This window comes from Populus trichocarpa, chromosome 7, assembly GCF_000002775.5.
Source record: "Populus trichocarpa isolate Nisqually-1 chromosome 7, P.trichocarpa_v4.1, whole genome shotgun sequence".
Classification (NCBI taxonomy): domain Eukaryota; kingdom Viridiplantae; phylum Streptophyta; class Magnoliopsida; order Malpighiales; family Salicaceae; genus Populus; species Populus trichocarpa.
Window position 1 is genome coordinate 8,206,122 of NC_037291.2, and position 15,596 is coordinate 8,221,717.

The following is a 15,596-nucleotide window of genomic DNA, read 5'->3' on the forward strand; positions in this document are numbered from 1 at the left end:
AAGAATTATTGCTAAACAAAAGTCTAATGCCTTGTAAAATAAGAATTAATCTCTGACCAATTAATTTTTCTTGAAATTAATTCTTATTATTTGATATAGAATCCTTGTAAAATAACTCAAAGGCTACCATATAAGTTCTCAATAACATTAAAGACTCCTATAGTAAATGGAATCCATAACTCTTAAGGAAACAATGTCTTTTATGTTTTCACACTTTGTTAACATATTTTAGGCTCAACTTTAAACACGTCATGCTCTCTCGTCCATATGAATTAACGTGTCTATTATATATCATTGGAAAGGTACAAATGTCTAGTTTTCCACCCAATTAGAATCCTATCTAAAATTCTCATGTAGCTTCATATATGACCTAAAAAGTACACGAAGGTCCAAATTAGCATATTTGAACTTTTTTAACCCAAGCCTCTTGACTTAGCCCATTGAACTCCTCTTGGATCCAGTTCATTTTAAACCTTCTTTTATGCCTTGTAGTATTAAAGAGTTTTATCAGTTAATGCAAGTCATGACATTTTAAATCTACTTCAGTGTTTACAAGTTTGTTTTTTTAAATAGCACTTGTAAAAAAAATTGAGAAATTAAGCGGCCTTAAAAATATTTCAAAAAATACCATAAGTATATGATAAGTGAAATAATGAGTGTATATGATAAGTCATCGAGGTGAAAACAATGATAATTAGATGAGATCACATTGACATTATATCTCTTGGTGGCATGCACGGGGAGCAAAAATATCTGTAGAGGTGAATCTTACGACTCCATTTAATGCCTACATAGAATGGTGCTCGGATATAATCCATTAATTCATTAGATCATAACGAGGTCATATTCCTAGGTGTAAATACATAGAGTACGAGTTTCATGCGCTGTGTCATAATAGATTAAAATGTATTTGTTAATTTTTTTAACAAATACATAGGGAATTATTGTAGCAAATCAGAGGGTCTCTCATCTAAATTGTTTTTGGTCATTTTTTAGCAATTAAACTTCATTTGGAATTCAAATCAATATCTTCAAAAAGGTTCCAAACTAAGAAATTGATTTAACCATCGGAAATGAATTCAATTCTAAAGATTCCAAACAACTTTTTAGTTATTTGTTTTGGAATTTTATGGTTTTGTTTTGTTTTTATTCTATTTTATCTTATTATTAACCCGACTTTCTATTAGCTGGGGAAAACTGGAATGCTTATTTTGACCTCGTTTGAGGAAATGCATAATAGTTAATATAATTTTTTTAATTTTTTTCATGATTCTTTAATTTGTCACATGATCATCCCTTTCTTAAAATAAGACAATTTTTTTTTTGTACTTAACTTTTCTTCTCTTCTTAGTTTTTTTAAGAGAAATCTCTTCTTCTTCTTATCGACTAAAATTGCATTCATAATACCTTTTATTTTTAGAAGCATAGTGCTCACCCATCACCCTAATGCTTTTTTATTATTATTATTATTCTATATCATAATAATTGTACTTTTCATATATAAATATGTATGAAAAACCATATATTATTTCACAAATTTAAACAAAGCTCGAGAGTAACTATTAAAAGATTCTTGACCTAAAAAACAACATAAAAATAACAACATATATTTTCCTGCGTGCCTAACCCATGAAAAAGAGGCTTGGTTAGCACACCATGCCTTTAACACACATATACACACATAGAATGCATACAACACATTATTTGCTAGTCCATAATCGGGCGACCCTTTAAGTTAGGGTATGGGTGGTTTATGCTTATTTTTGACCTAAAAGACCTAAATAACACCCCATATATCTAAATAAATCCATTTATGACTTAAAATAATCTAAAAATCAGTGAAAAAAACAAAAAATCACCCGAATTAAAAAAAAAATTCTTGAGCCTTGATTTGTCCTCGCATGCAAGTTGAATGCCAAATAATATCCTATTGAAACTCCTATCACCTAATGAAACTCATTAATACTAATATTGATCTTTTATGTTATCGAAATCAATGTTAACCAACAATTCTTTTTTTTTTTACCAGAATTTAGTGATTCTCTCTTCTTTCTCAAATCTAGAGAATGAAAAATAAGTAAAATGAAGATTTGGATCAAAAGCATATTTTTGAAATCCAAAGAGATTGGAAATGTATCCATTGAAAAGTAAAATGATAAAAATTAACTTTTTAAGCCAATTTTAAAATTACCATGTAATTTTTTTTTCTTTTTTGCTTTGATCCTCTTTCTTTAAGTCTTGTACTTCCTTAATTTAATTGCTTGTTACTATCTACCCTCCTTACCGTTGGCCTGTATGATCCGCACAAAACGGCACATCGCATACCTTGTCCACTCTATTAAACAACACGTCGTCCATATATCCTGTAACTTAAGAACTCAGCATTCAAAAGTTCGTAAAAAAAAAAACAAAAAAAAAATGGAGGACTGCAACCAAAAGTACAGTTGCAGAACAGCAAAAGAAACCCTAGAATGGATAAACGCAATCCTCAATTTCATTAAACCCTACGCTTTCTTAACCAACGCACATGTTACCAATTTCTTCACCCACAAGTTATGGCAATCCATTGATCCTGTCTGGCTCCATTGCTTGCGTAACGAACCTGTCCAAAATCTCCTCCTAATTCCTTGTGGTATAATCCAGGTAACTAAATAATTTTTAGATTATGTATAATTATGTTGTTTTTAATTATCTTATTATGTGAATAGGAGCATTGGCCTGCTTCGCTGAAGGAATTTGTTTTAGATTTGAAGTCTCTCGCGTTTCCTCGCGAGCAAGCGCATTTAAACAAGGTAGGTTTTTTTTGTTTACTTGATATTTCTTAATTTTTTTTATAGTAATAAATAATTATTGCTGATTATTATTATTATTTATTGCAGCTATTCCCGGGAGTGAATGTGGTTTCGCTTAATACTGTACTTGCACAAGGCATGAATTTCAAGAAAAAACATGAAGTAAGTAGGTGATCGACGCTCGGTTTTGAAATTTTTTTTTTTAATTTTTTATAGTTGCATGTTCTAAAGAATATGTTATCATTTAATTTAATTACTGCGTATTGTTATCTTCGTGAGAAAGCAGGTTTATATGGGTAATGTTTTATTTTTTTTAAGTAGGTGGAAGTTCTTTCTGCGGTTGTTAGTTCTGTTGCGAATAGTGTGGGAGCTCAAACAATAGTTGATGTTGGTGCTGGCCAGGTTTGCCTTTTTCTTTGATCTATAGCTTTGCTTCAACATAAACTGATTGTTAATTTGAATTAATTCTGTGTGGTCTTACTAACTAATAATCTTTTCTTTTCATGTGCTGTGAAACCAAAACTTTGTTGCTATTTACTTGTACAAATTCTACATCTCTGATTGAGCTTTTGTTTTAGGGTTATCTTGCCCAAGTTCTTTCCTTCCAGTACCAGCATTCTGTAGTTGCTATCGATGCCTGTTCTCATCATGGAACTGTCACGGAGAAACGTGCAGAACGGATCAAGAAGCATTATGCAGCTCAAATGCGAAAACATTAGTAAATTATGCATTTATTTGTACATTTGCTGCAATTTCCTTCTCTTTAAGGAAGTAGTTATCGTATTTTAGGAAACCATGGAGAAATTGTTTGGATGGTGTCTGTTGTTAGTTGATGGAAGTTGTTAATATGGGATTGCCTGCTTAAGTGCTTGATGTGACTTCCTTGCTTATTCTATGCCTTGCATGAATTGCTACGTGTTATACCACTAATATATTTCCATTACCATGATCATGTGTCTATTTTTGTTACCAATCCCTTTTGCTTCCTTCTGTTAGTCCAGGAATTGGGATTCCAAATGTGCCGAAGACAATTACATGCCATGTCATGTCCATTGACATGTTGAAAGCATTGACTAGCATGTCACCACATATTGATAATGTTAAGCGGCCAGAATTGATTGGGCAAGTTGCAGATGATAAGACTTCATTGGTACTTGCTGGGTTACATGCATGTGGCGATCTTTCAGTAACTATGCTGAAGTGAGTGCCTTTTAGCTTTGTAAATTTATCTCTTTCCATTTTGCAAGTAATTGAAAATGTTCTTTCAATGCTTAATATACTAGGCAAAGCTACAAATACATGCATATGTATTGAAGATTTGGAACACTAGCTGCTATATTTTAATTCTCCCTGATCATGTGTATTGATATTTGGATTATTTGCTATGTTTCATCAAATTGCTTCATTGTGCTCATTAGCATAAACCATTCTTTTTATTGCTCTGGCCTTTGGGCTCTGTATTCGGTATTGTTGTTTCATCATCCATTGATAATTTTTAAAGTGCATATCTTTATTGGACCAGGACCTTTTTAGAGTGCAAAGATGTTAAAGCAGTTGTTAGCATTGGATGCTGTTATAACCTGCTTTCTGAAGGATGTCTTGACATAGCTGGTTCACAATGTGGTTTTCCTGTGAGTTGTGGTGTTAAATCTGCTGGTATATCACTTGGGAAAAGTTCACGTGATCTTGCTTGTCAGGTGCTCGGATATCTTGCTTTTCTTAAGTGCATTAGTTTTATGAAGCAATATCATAGAAATGTCAAGTACCTATTTCAGCATGGATGCTTTTGTCTGAGTAAATATTAATAACTTTTATTGAGTTCTAATGTCTTCTGTGGTGCTTCTTTCATAACTCCACTGTCTATCTAAAGATGCACTCCATGACCCAGCTTAATTTTGTTTAGAGTGCAGAGAGATGGAGGAGTCTCGAACAAGATGCAGGTCTTCATAATTTTGAGTTGCATGCTTTCCGTGCTGCTTTTCAGATGGTAAGCGATGCTTACAACGATCTTATAGTCAGATCGGATTTGCTTTATACTTGAAGGCCTGAATTATTTGTCCTTAGTTTATTTAATGTTAGATAAATAGATTGTTCTATATTTTTTGCATCATCCATATGCTATTGATACCATTTGTTTCTTCTGAAGGTTCTTTGTAAATATTATCCTGAAATCATAAAATCAAGTCCCTCAATTGGCCGTCAAGGGAAGGCGCTGCGACGCCAACAGCAAAGGAGGATCCTGCAGTCTTCAATTAATTGTGATGAAAGTAAACATTCATCAATGCCTGAGACAATTTCTCATATGCAAGAACTCTACCTAAATCCACACATGTCAGAATCTAAAACAGGTACACAAGTAATCAATGTATTCTTGAAAGTTTTATAGCCTTGAGATTGCAGTTGATTCTCCCCTTCTTCGGTAGTACAGAGAAATTGAAGGAGAGTGGGGATAGAGAAAAAAATATCACTTTGGGAACTCAAGGCATTCTTTGAGTGTATCCCAAACTATTAAAAGCCCCTTCAATGGAAAAAAGTTCAGCAATGAACAAGATACTGATAATTTTCTGTTGGAATGTGTTCTGCAGATGACTATTCAGGCTCAGCACTGCATTCTCATGAATTATCCTGCAATGGAGGTGCCAGATACAATGAAACTGCAGCTGCAAGCAAATATTTGCTATTCGAGAAATTTACTCAGTCTGGATTATCTCGCCTAGGTCTCAAATCTTTGCAGGAGACACATTTCCATGAAATATGGAAGGAAGCTGAGCCATTTGCTGTATGGTAACCTCAACTTGCTTTTGTGGTGATTCATATATTATATACGAGTATCTCAATGATTTCCTTTTCACCTTTAGGGAAAGATGTAGAAGACATATTTTTAGATGTTCTGTTATAATACTGATTAATGCGCTAATTCAAAACAGGGGCTTATAGGACCATATTGGTCGCTGCGAGCTGCTTTAGGACCTCTTTTGGAAACTCTTCTTCTGCTTGATAGATTATTGTTCCTCCAAGAGCAAGGCAGTTCTCTGGAAGCAATCATGTTACCTATCTTTGATCCTGCATTATCCCCAAGGAATGTGGCCATAATTGCCAAAAGAATTTGATACAAATTTTCAGCTCAAGCAGAGAAATGGTAATAATAACGACTCTTTATGTCCTATCCCTACCGACATATCTGTAAATCTGACCATGGCTTTTCAATTTGTTTTGGTTTTTAAATAAGATCTTTCAAGTTATTATGATATATGAAATATGGAGCAAGTATAGATCTCACTTGAGTGGGACCATAATGGGGACTAGCCTTTAGGGCAAAACGATATTTTTTGTTTTTTAGTCGAAACATTTAGGTTGATGTCCATGATATTGATGTTTGTTCTTTATACAAAATGCACCTCTAAATTTGATGCACTTTCCCATGTCAGAAAAATGAAAAACATATTTGTGGAAAGGAAAGTGATCATTTTCAGTATGCTACCAATATATTCGGGGTGGCCGTATGGAATCTAGGAGTGCTCATCGTGGTACCCATTGATAATTATAAGCCATGATGCCATATACTAACATTTAATAAAAATGATGTATGGGAGCACATGTTTTTCAGACATTCGACTAATATCCGTTGTGATGTTCATATGTAGTAGCATCATCCTGAAGTATATCGGTATTTGAAATAGTGCATGTGAGTATCGCTATTATTTTTTCACTCCATTATAAAAGTTATGTTTCTGTCACTTACTCGTGTGATTCTTGTAGTCCATTCATTGTGAAAGAAGGCATCATGCTTCGTAGAGTTTAAAACATTGGTCAGAAACCTTCTCTTTGAATGCTGTCTGTTGTCTGCTCTAAAGATGGTTGCATCCTATTTTTGTTGGTCCTATTTATTCCTTGTGCGTCCAAGAATCCCGATCATGGGACTTTATCCAGCTTCTTACAAATCGAATAGTACAACATCGTGATTATATCATGTTTTAAATTTTTCTAATCCAATGGAAATCGTGAAATGATAATCTGTCTACTTGGTAAAAGATAACACACAAACACTTGTATACAAGTTTCTGACCACAAGCAGCGCATATGGTCACTGCTTCTGCTACACCTGTTGCTCTTATTGTTTACGTGGAAATCAAATATTGATTTCAATTTCTTTTCTGAATTGAGCATCCATGAAGCGATACTCATGGCATTTAAAGTTTGGCAACGTAATGCAGGCTGTACGTAATTTGATGGATTTGCTTTATTGAATCCCTGCATTTCTCAAGTCATGTTTTTTTCTCCTGTGATTTTTGGGTGGGGAGTGGAGAGGAAAGTAACTGAAAGAGAAGATACATGTTTCTTTATGGAACTTTCAAATGGTACGGTGGTGAAGAGTCTTAAAACTGTATTATTTTCACCCTGGTATATGATTAGGCAAGCATTCTATTTGAGATCCTTCTTTCTGTGTTTCGACTTGCATATAGAAACAATTTATGGAGTTGGCTTGAAATTAGTCAGAGAGATCGGTTGATTGGAGGCCTGAAAGGTCCTTGGAAGGACCACTAAATTATTCATTAGCAATTTGGATGCTCTTCTCTAACAGTTCCCTTTAGATGTCTCTGTTAACTGGCTGGGAATGAAATGGACATTTGTTTGCATTCATTTTTGTTACTTATCTTGACCCACACCAGGAATTCTTGTCATCAAATAGCCGAAGAAATTGAAAAAAATTGTTAACGCAAATGTGGCATCTTTTAGATAGTAGTAGTTTGTTTAGCAACTAAGACGACTTCACACGATGTATGTAATCTTCGTGTGGATGGAAGCTATTCATTGCTCATAAAAGTCAATTGTTATCGTTCCAATTTTCCAAGTGCTATAAATGAGATCAAATATGTTCAGGTTTGATATTGGAGGACTGCAAGTCTTGGAGAAATTCTCTCGAGAGTTGCTGTTGATGCGACTGTGTAATTACGGTGTCCATGGCTTTGCACGATATGTTTGTTGTATACGTTTTTTAGATTCTATATGCGTATGTTATTTACTCGGATAAACATGATTGAATATTCCTTGCAGATTCTGCGTAGGAATGGGTGGTGGGGTGCGCGCGCGCGCCTGCCTGTGATGATTTGTCGACTAGCTGAAACGCCGTGGTTGTCACATCAGATATCCTTGCTTAAAGAAGCATCAAATGGAGCCTCCCACTCGTGCCGGGACACGTGTGTTCACATGCTGTGGGTTGAATGGTTTTTGTCATTTTAGACACCTGGTTTGTTCTTGTTCATTTCCATTATTGGGTGGTTAGCAGTGACTGCAGTCGACATGTTGAATTTCAAAGGTAATATTACTGTCACTGAATATAATCAAACGTTGGGATACAGCACCTAGCAGTCCTCCTTTTGTTCCTTCTCACTGTTGTTGTCAGCATCAAAACTAGTGAAAGGTGCCGTTACTGGTTAAGTGGCTTGAATTTTGACCTTTGCCGCAGATGAGGTTCATTTGAATTTCGTACTTTAGTGGATTGCTAGCTAGGATCGTGCAACCACGTACTGTTCGAAGCTATAATATCTGGTCAGACCCTCGCTACATTACAAAGAGGGGGTAACTTTAATGTCATTTTCCCCACTTTCTGAACCTCGCATCCACTTACCTGCTCTGTATTTCTACCTTGTCGTGGCAGCGACACGAGAGGGAGGGGGGTGGGGGGTGGGGGGGGGGGTCCCGGGGCTACTAGAGATTCAAACATGATTCTCCAACGACAAATCACGGCGAAGAAAGGAAAGCTGAGTTCCTTTGTGGGATGTGCCATCTAAATATCAAGGTGATAATAATATTCGGAATAGGAGTAATGGTTTAAAATGTTTTTTTTTTGTTTAAAAATATATTAAAATAAATTTTTAAAATTTTTTAAAATAATTTTTAATATCAGCATATTTTAAAACATTAAAAATATTTATTAAAACAAAAAACATGTGAGAGAATTCTGCTTTTCCAAAGCCATTAGAATCGTCCAATATTGCTTTGCCAACACACTGTATAATGTCAGGGCTCTCTGATTGTTGGGAGATGCTGAGAGTTGGAGAGAACACACAATCACACGCGCAAAGAGGAAAAGCTCTGCCAGGGTTTGAGAATGTTTGTGTTTACATACCGGTGATGAACTGACTTATTTTCCACCATCATCTACAAAACAAAAATGTTAAGATAATGGATGAATTACTACACATCATAGACCAAGTTAATACGCCCGCTTCACTACAAAAAAAAAAAAAAACATCTACATTGCATGATTGGCGGGGGTGTATCTGGAAGTGGATTTACTCCCTCCTCCATTACCATTTCAGGCTTGAATCCAATAGGAAAAATTAAGACTTCTCGTAGAAGCGTGCGCAAGACCGGACTGGATCTCTAAATCTTCATGTGTGAAGGCCGCTCCAACAATACTCTCACTATTAAACTTTTAAAAAAAAAAAAAAGAGGGCAATACGCAGTGGAGGACTTGGAAAAGGGATTTCTCATGAGTGTATTAATTTAGTTTTGGATAATTAGGTAGGGAATTAATTAGTCTCGATAGCAAAAGTTGGCATGAGAATACCTACCTGGTTTTTTTTTTAAAAAAAAAAAAAAAAGGAAAGAAGAGGAATTTCTACGTTGATTTTGCCTAGTGGCCGAATTAATTGAGTTAGTCAGCATGGATTGAAAAATTAATAATCATTTTCTTTTCACGGATTTTTTTGCCCCATGGGAAATCTGTTTGGTCAATCTCCAATAACAAGCAAGATGAACTCAAACTCTTGCAGAATTGAGGAAATAATATGGATGAGAACAAGAGGAGTCTGATGGCAAGGGGAACAGGAGGCCCCTTGAACAAGGATTAATCGTGGTGTGGTCATCCGTCGTCATCATATATAATCCTTTTGGCTGGTTGTGGTGCTAACTTTATGATGATGAGCACCATCAAATTCCAAATAGTTAGAAATCAAAGACCATAGACCAAGGACCATCCCATTTTAGTGTGCTCCCATCAGCAGGTAGGCAGTGATTGGCCTATCTTATGTCATATTATATATTACACCTAAGCATAAATCCTAACCTTCCTTTTTTATGCGGCATCATAATTAAGTTGACTTTACCTCTAATTTTGTTTAATTTGTGCCTTTATATATATACAACACTACTTGGCCTTCTTGTCAGAGGAGATCTCATATTCTATCTCCTTGCTCTGTTCGCATTGTTGCTAGCAATATAAATACAGTCTTCCCGTTACCTTGCCTTATCTGTTGAGAGCAAGAGAGAGATGAGCAACATAAGCTTTGTGGAGGCAAAACTGCCACCAGGGTTTAGGTTCCATCCAAGAGATGAAGAGCTTGTATGTGATTACTTGATGAAGAAGGCTTCTCACTGCGACTCCCTTCTCATGATAGAGGTCGACCTCAACAAGTGTGAGCCTTGGGATATTCCTGGTGAGTCTTAATACATACCTCATCATTACCATCAACATCTTCTCATGCTTACAATCACTATGCTTTTCACCTTAATCATATATATATAATTTACTCAATATATAGAATTTGTTCACAGCCTCACTGCCACTGAATCGATCATTCGCTTTGTATTCTTGATAGTCTATATATTTAGATGGCATGCATGACTGTAAACTATGCATATATATATATATGGACGCTGCAGGCACGCACTGAAAAGAGGTGAATTGTGATGTGAAGAACACTGGTGATATGATTATCTAAATCACCAGATGAGTACGAGGCTAGCTCTTCCCATGAGTTGTGAAGCCAGCCTACCTTCCTTTTAGGCTCCATCTACCTCTTTTTAATTACTGTTTTAGCTTCCATTAAGGCATAGACCCCACTAACGACTAACTCCTAATTATGCTTAAATGAGAGACATGGGACTCTCTCTCTCTCTCTTTTTATGGCCAAGGAGGATGGCAACCCATGTTGGCTGTGTCTGATAATAGTTAGATAGATAAAATCGCGGTGATGTACCTAGCTACACACAGTTTAGTACTGTCGGACAAATTAAGTTCTTGTAATTCCGGGGTGAGCCTGTTTATATATGTTGTTTTAGGTGTTTTTTAAAACTATTTTTTCTTTATTATTGTTTTTAGATGAATTTAACGTGTTAATGTTAAAAAAAAATTAAAGTATTTTTAAATAAAAAAACAACTTTAAAAATCAACCTAATCTACCATTCGAAGCACACCACATTATCCCGTGCATGCGGAAATGAAAAAGGTGAAATGGTTGTCATGCATGCATACACATACATTCGCGCACACGTGTGTGCATCATTGATTTATTTTTCTTTAGGCAAAATTAATCTTAATGGGCACATAGGTCTTTATAATTGTCTTTTTCAGAAGGGGAGTTAGGATTGCTTTTCTCTTTATTACTGGTTCTTGGCACCCGTTTCAATTAGAGTTTTAAACAATTTTGAATTTTTATTATTTCAAAGTATTATTTTTAAATGTTTTTAAGTTGTTTTGATACGTGGTGGATGTTAAAAATAAAATTTATAAAATATAAAAATATTATTTTAATATATTTTTAAATAAAAAATATTTTAAAAAACAACTATTATAATTAAAAAATCAGAAAAAATCGACTATAATTTGTTTAAAGTCCGTCTGCGTTGCTGTGCGTGTGGTGTGGATAAGTTTTTAAGAACTGGGATATGAATAGCAGTATTTTATATTAGAGCATACATGTCACGCAAGGGATTATTAGAAATAATATTTTGTGGTTTCTTCCACCGTCTTTTAGGTGGAAGTCCTCAACCAACTTAGTGGAAGTGTCTTTTAGGAAAGAAAACCACTATTCTCCCAGCAAAGTTTTCAAATTCAAACTCTTGCAATTGGCACCATCCCAATTCATCTAATTAAATTTTAAGAGATATAGAGTAACTGATAATATTCTGTATTTACTCTCTAAAGGTTATCAAATTCGAGTCTCACAAACTTTAAGATTATTAAAGGCTTATATAATTATTAATTTCAGGATCCGTGTAATCAATCAAGATGTGCACAAACTGACCTGGACATCCATATTAATAATAATAAAAAAAAATTATGAAAGTGATTGAAATAGCTAAGCAAAAACCTAAAGTCATATAATATAATACCTTATTGTCCAAACCTAATTATATAATGGCCACAGCACACTTCAGTTCAAAAGGAAAATGGCATTTTAACCTCGTAATTCTTACCAAATCCAATATGGCTTGTCACCGTCATTGAATATTGAAGCCCTCCCTCCCTTCTGTTTTTCAACATCTATCAATTATTTATTCAACTCAAATTTGCAGATCACGCGTGTCACCTGCGTAAGCAAGGAACCTTTGTTTTTGTCAACTTGTAAATCTTACCTTCAATAATTCTCATTACTAGAGATGGACATCGACCTCTCAACCGCACTACTGTTATTGGATTGCAGCCATCTACCATTTTTTAGCCACATGTTATGAGTCACTTTTCGTGCCTTATCTCTTCACCACTCGTATAATGCACCTTTGATCGAGTCATGGCCGCATAAATTCAAAACCCGGTCACCAATATGGCCTTGGATCTTATAGAACCGCATGCTTCACCACCCAATTCAATGTTAGATCGGTGATGTATGTCTTCAAAGAAACCTAATGTTTGACCTAACTGGTACCCAAAGGCTTGCACTTAAGGCCTGCCCTTGATTATGGTAAACCCATCAAGATTATTTGGTTTAACATGAAGTTGACCAAGGGGTTCTTGCTTTGAGTTGACCTTATCACACGCATTTATATATAATCTTGCTTTTTATTTCAGATAATTGGATAACATGTAAATTTCTTATAGTCTAATGATTTGTGTGTGGAGATTTGGTAGAAACGGCATGCGTGGGAGGCAAGGAATGGTACTTTTACAGCCAAAGAGATCGTAAATATGCAACTGGACTAAGAACTAATCGAGCAACAGCATCTGGATATTGGAAGGCCACCGGGAAGGACAGACATATCCTACGTAAGGGAACCCTTGTTGGCATGAGAAAGACCTTGGTGTTCTACCAAGGTAGGGCACCTAAAGGGAAAAAAACCGATTGGGTCATGCATGAGTTTCGGCTTGAAGGGCCACTTGGTCAGCCCAAAACTTCTTCAGAGAAGGTGGGTTTAAGATATTCACTCTATGATGAATTCCATGATTTTAAAATTTCTTGGCCTGGTTTCACAAAATTTCTTTTTTCTTTCCGTATGTTAAATCCTTTGACTTCATCGATCTAGTATATATGATTATTTTTTTTCAAGAAAAAGCCTAATTTGCCAATGGTAATTTACCCTCTAGCTAGTATAATGGTATCTTTCTAGAACCCTTTTCTTTTTTTCGTGGAAAACAGTATTGGTTTGATCCATGATCATGTAAAATACTTCAAAATATATAAAATTAAACAATTCTTTACAAATACTGGGATGTGAATGAATCTGTTTAGGCAGTCAGAACTAAACTCTGCACGGCTTATGACCAGCAATGTCAAGACACGTCAAAGTTTACATGGACAAAAGCTTGGAAGTAGTTTAATTGAACTCGTAAACATTTATATATCATATAGAACAAAAAAAGGCCAAATTAATTTGTTGAACTAGTCATGACAAGTATGCTAATATAAAATTACATTAGTAGCTGGCCTAAGATGTGTATTTTATAATCATCTATGTATGCCTATATATATATATATAATCAGCTGTAATGCATTATATCATGACCAACATCTCTCTTTTTTCTTGGCGCATGCAGGAAGATTGGGTCTTATGTCGAGTGTTCTATAAAAACACCAGAGAAGTTGTGGCCAAACCTAGCATAAGAAGCTGCTATGATGACACAGGCTCTTCATCTTTGCCTGCATTAATGGATTCATACATCACTTTTGACCAAACTCAACCCAATTTAGATGAGCACGAGCAAGTGCCCTGCTTCTCCATTTTCTCCCAAATCCAAACCAACCAAAATTTCCCTTACATAACTCAAATGGAAGTACCAAATTTACCCACAAAGGGTACAGGCCCATTTGGGCAAGTACCTATGAATATTACCACTCATTCAGACGCTTTTTCTTGTGACACAAAGGTACTAAAAGCTGTTTTGAATCACTTCAACATGATGGAAAGCAATGCCAACATTAAAGGGTCACCAAGCTTAGGAGAAGGTAGTTCAGAAAGCTACTTATCTGATGTGGGCATGCCCAACTTATGGAATCATTATTGATTTTTAGGTCTTAAATATAGGATTTAAAGAGGGTCTCTCTTCTCCCACTATCAAAAAAAAAACCTTCAACAGCCTTTACAAGACCATATTTTGCTGAAAAGCAATTTCTAGTGATCAGTAATTCACTAGTCTTCCCACATTATATATGTTATCATTTCTCGTATTGGAATGCATTTTACTTGTGGGAGATGTAATCAACTTTCTTATTGTAGACTCTGAAGTTTATAGGGCGATTTGAAATGAACAGTGTAAAACTTTCATTGGTAACTATATGTATATATATGGGTGTATATATGGGGGTTAAATATTAATTTCTGGTGTTCTGAATTTTAATTTGATTATTCAGTCTAATTACATAAATTATTATAAAAAAATAGAATAAAATAACTGGTTGGAAGAGAAGGGTCGAGGAATTATTATCTGTACTTCATATTTTGGGATGTGACTACCACAAAACTTTTGTTGGAGGAATAATATTCCTGCCAAGTTTCAAATTCGATTCGTTTCCTTACTAATCCTAGGCAAAAATATACGTATGAGCTACGTGTTTACAGGGGCTTCAATCAATTCCTCTAGTATATTTCTTAATTAATATCATACACAATCTTACAAATTTTCTATTAGTAAGCACATTAGTTGGCATACCCTAGCATATCTACTCTGGAATAAAACAATCCTTTTTTTTTATTCGAGGAAACCCCATCCCCAGAAATCATACTTTATGGGCCCAGATGAGCGAGTAAAACCCTGGCTATTCTAGGCTCTTACAAGAGATACACACCCTGACAAATCTGGAATAAAACAATCCCTGCATCACTTATGCTTAAATGAATTAAATGAATATATATATAGAATGTAATAACACTTGGAACTTGGGGTGCATTCTTGAACGAACAGAATCTGACTTATTAAAAATTAACTGGCTTCGTGATGTTATTCTACTTCATTCCAATAATGTTGGTGTCTTGGGATAGATTTTCATTGTGTCACACTCCTATAAGATCTATTTTGATTTTTCAGGATCGAATCTCAATCTTGATTGTGAACTAATTATATGAACACGAGATCACGAAATTCATATTAGGTAATTAAAGCAAACCAATGAAAACTAATTATGGTAATTACCAAAATAATTTTGCATCAATTTTGGTTTTAGAAAATAATATAAAAAGAGGTTGAAGGGGAGATATTTTACATACCTTGCAGCAATTCATTCATTCATTCCTCCTCGTCCTCCTCTTCTTCTTCTTTTGCCTTTAGTTTCCTTAGCCTTTTGTTACTTTTCCTTGTATTCTAGATCGATCTTAGATTCTAGTCTTTTTTAAGAGAGATTTGAGTTCTCTTATTCCTTTGGTTCATAGACTTTCAAAGGAAATGTATTATTTAATAGTTAGGTTGTCGTGATCCTAGAGAACTATTTATTACAAGATTGTTTGTACCAGACGAGCATTTTAACCTTAAGAACAATAATGGTTTAATCTTTCATAACAACACCTTGTTCATTGGGTCAAATATTATCAAGAAAGTATCTCAAACTTATACTTAGTTTTAGTTTGATATCTTTTGTTTTAAATATA

At 34.8% G+C, this 15,596-nt stretch overlaps 2 protein-coding genes across 5 annotated transcripts; both read left to right on the forward strand.

Moving 5' to 3' along the window:
• Positions 1 to 2,362: 2,362 nt before the first annotated feature.
• On the forward strand, positions 2,363 to 8,258 carry LOC7462573 (uncharacterized). Of its 3 annotated transcripts, none has more exons than XM_002310653.4 (12): positions 2,363 to 2,643; positions 2,709 to 2,792; positions 2,880 to 2,954; positions 3,114 to 3,194; positions 3,371 to 3,510; positions 3,789 to 3,992; positions 4,315 to 4,489; positions 4,696 to 4,779; positions 4,939 to 5,140; positions 5,378 to 5,571; positions 5,720 to 5,931; positions 7,848 to 8,258. In XM_002310653.4, the coding sequence occupies exons 1-11, from the start codon at positions 2,419 to 2,421 to the stop codon at positions 5,900 to 5,902; spliced, it is 1,647 nt and encodes a 548-aa protein (XP_002310689.1). In that variant the 5' UTR covers positions 2,363 to 2,418; the 3' UTR covers positions 5,903 to 5,931; positions 7,848 to 8,258. The 3 variants fall into 3 exon arrangements, with proteins under 3 accessions (XP_002310689.1, XP_052310620.1, XP_052310621.1); XM_052454660.1 differs by having other exon boundaries at positions 7,859 to 8,258; XM_052454661.1 differs by lacking the exon at positions 7,848 to 8,258 and having other exon boundaries at positions 5,378 to 5,576; positions 5,720 to 6,206.
• A 1,639-nt stretch (positions 8,259 to 9,897) lies between these two features.
• On the forward strand, positions 9,898 to 14,330 carry LOC7483078 (NAC domain-containing protein 21/22). 2 transcript variants are annotated; one of them, XM_024605006.2, is made up of 3 exons: positions 9,898 to 10,234; positions 12,640 to 12,923; positions 13,552 to 14,330. In XM_024605006.2, exons 1-3 carry the CDS (start codon positions 10,069 to 10,071, stop codon positions 14,017 to 14,019), a joined length of 918 nt encoding a protein of 305 aa, XP_024460774.1. In that variant the 5' UTR covers positions 9,898 to 10,068; the 3' UTR covers positions 14,020 to 14,330. The 2 variants fall into 2 exon arrangements, with proteins under 2 accessions (XP_024460774.1, XP_002310688.1); XM_002310652.4 differs by having other exon boundaries at positions 9,919 to 10,234; positions 12,649 to 12,923.
• The last annotated feature ends 1,266 nt before the right edge of the window (positions 14,331 to 15,596 follow it).

What these genes read in the sequence shown, in the direction of transcription:
- LOC7462573 (XM_002310653.4), top strand. Translation starts at nt 2,419, where the DNA reads ATGGAGGACTGCAACCAAAAGTACAGTTGCAGAACAGCAAAAGAAACC. An exon ending in TTGATGTTGGTGCTGGCCAG is followed by an intron (nt 3,195 to 3,370) that starts GTTTGCCTTTTT and finishes CTTTTGTTTTAG; the next exon opens with GGTTATCTTGCCCAAGTTCT. An exon ending in GCTCAAATGCGAAAACATTA is followed by an intron (nt 3,511 to 3,788) that starts GTAAATTATGCA and finishes TCCTTCTGTTAG; the next exon opens with TCCAGGAATTGGGATTCCAA.
- LOC7483078 (XM_024605006.2), top strand. Translation starts at nt 10,069, where the DNA reads ATGAGCAACATAAGCTTTGTGGAGGCAAAACTGCCACCAGGGTTTAGG. An exon ending in TGAGCCTTGGGATATTCCTG is followed by an intron (nt 10,235 to 12,639) that starts GTGAGTCTTAAT and finishes TTGTGTGTGGAG; the next exon opens with ATTTGGTAGAAACGGCATGC. An exon ending in CCAAAACTTCTTCAGAGAAG is followed by an intron (nt 12,924 to 13,551) that starts GTGGGTTTAAGA and finishes TGGCGCATGCAG; the next exon opens with GAAGATTGGGTCTTATGTCG.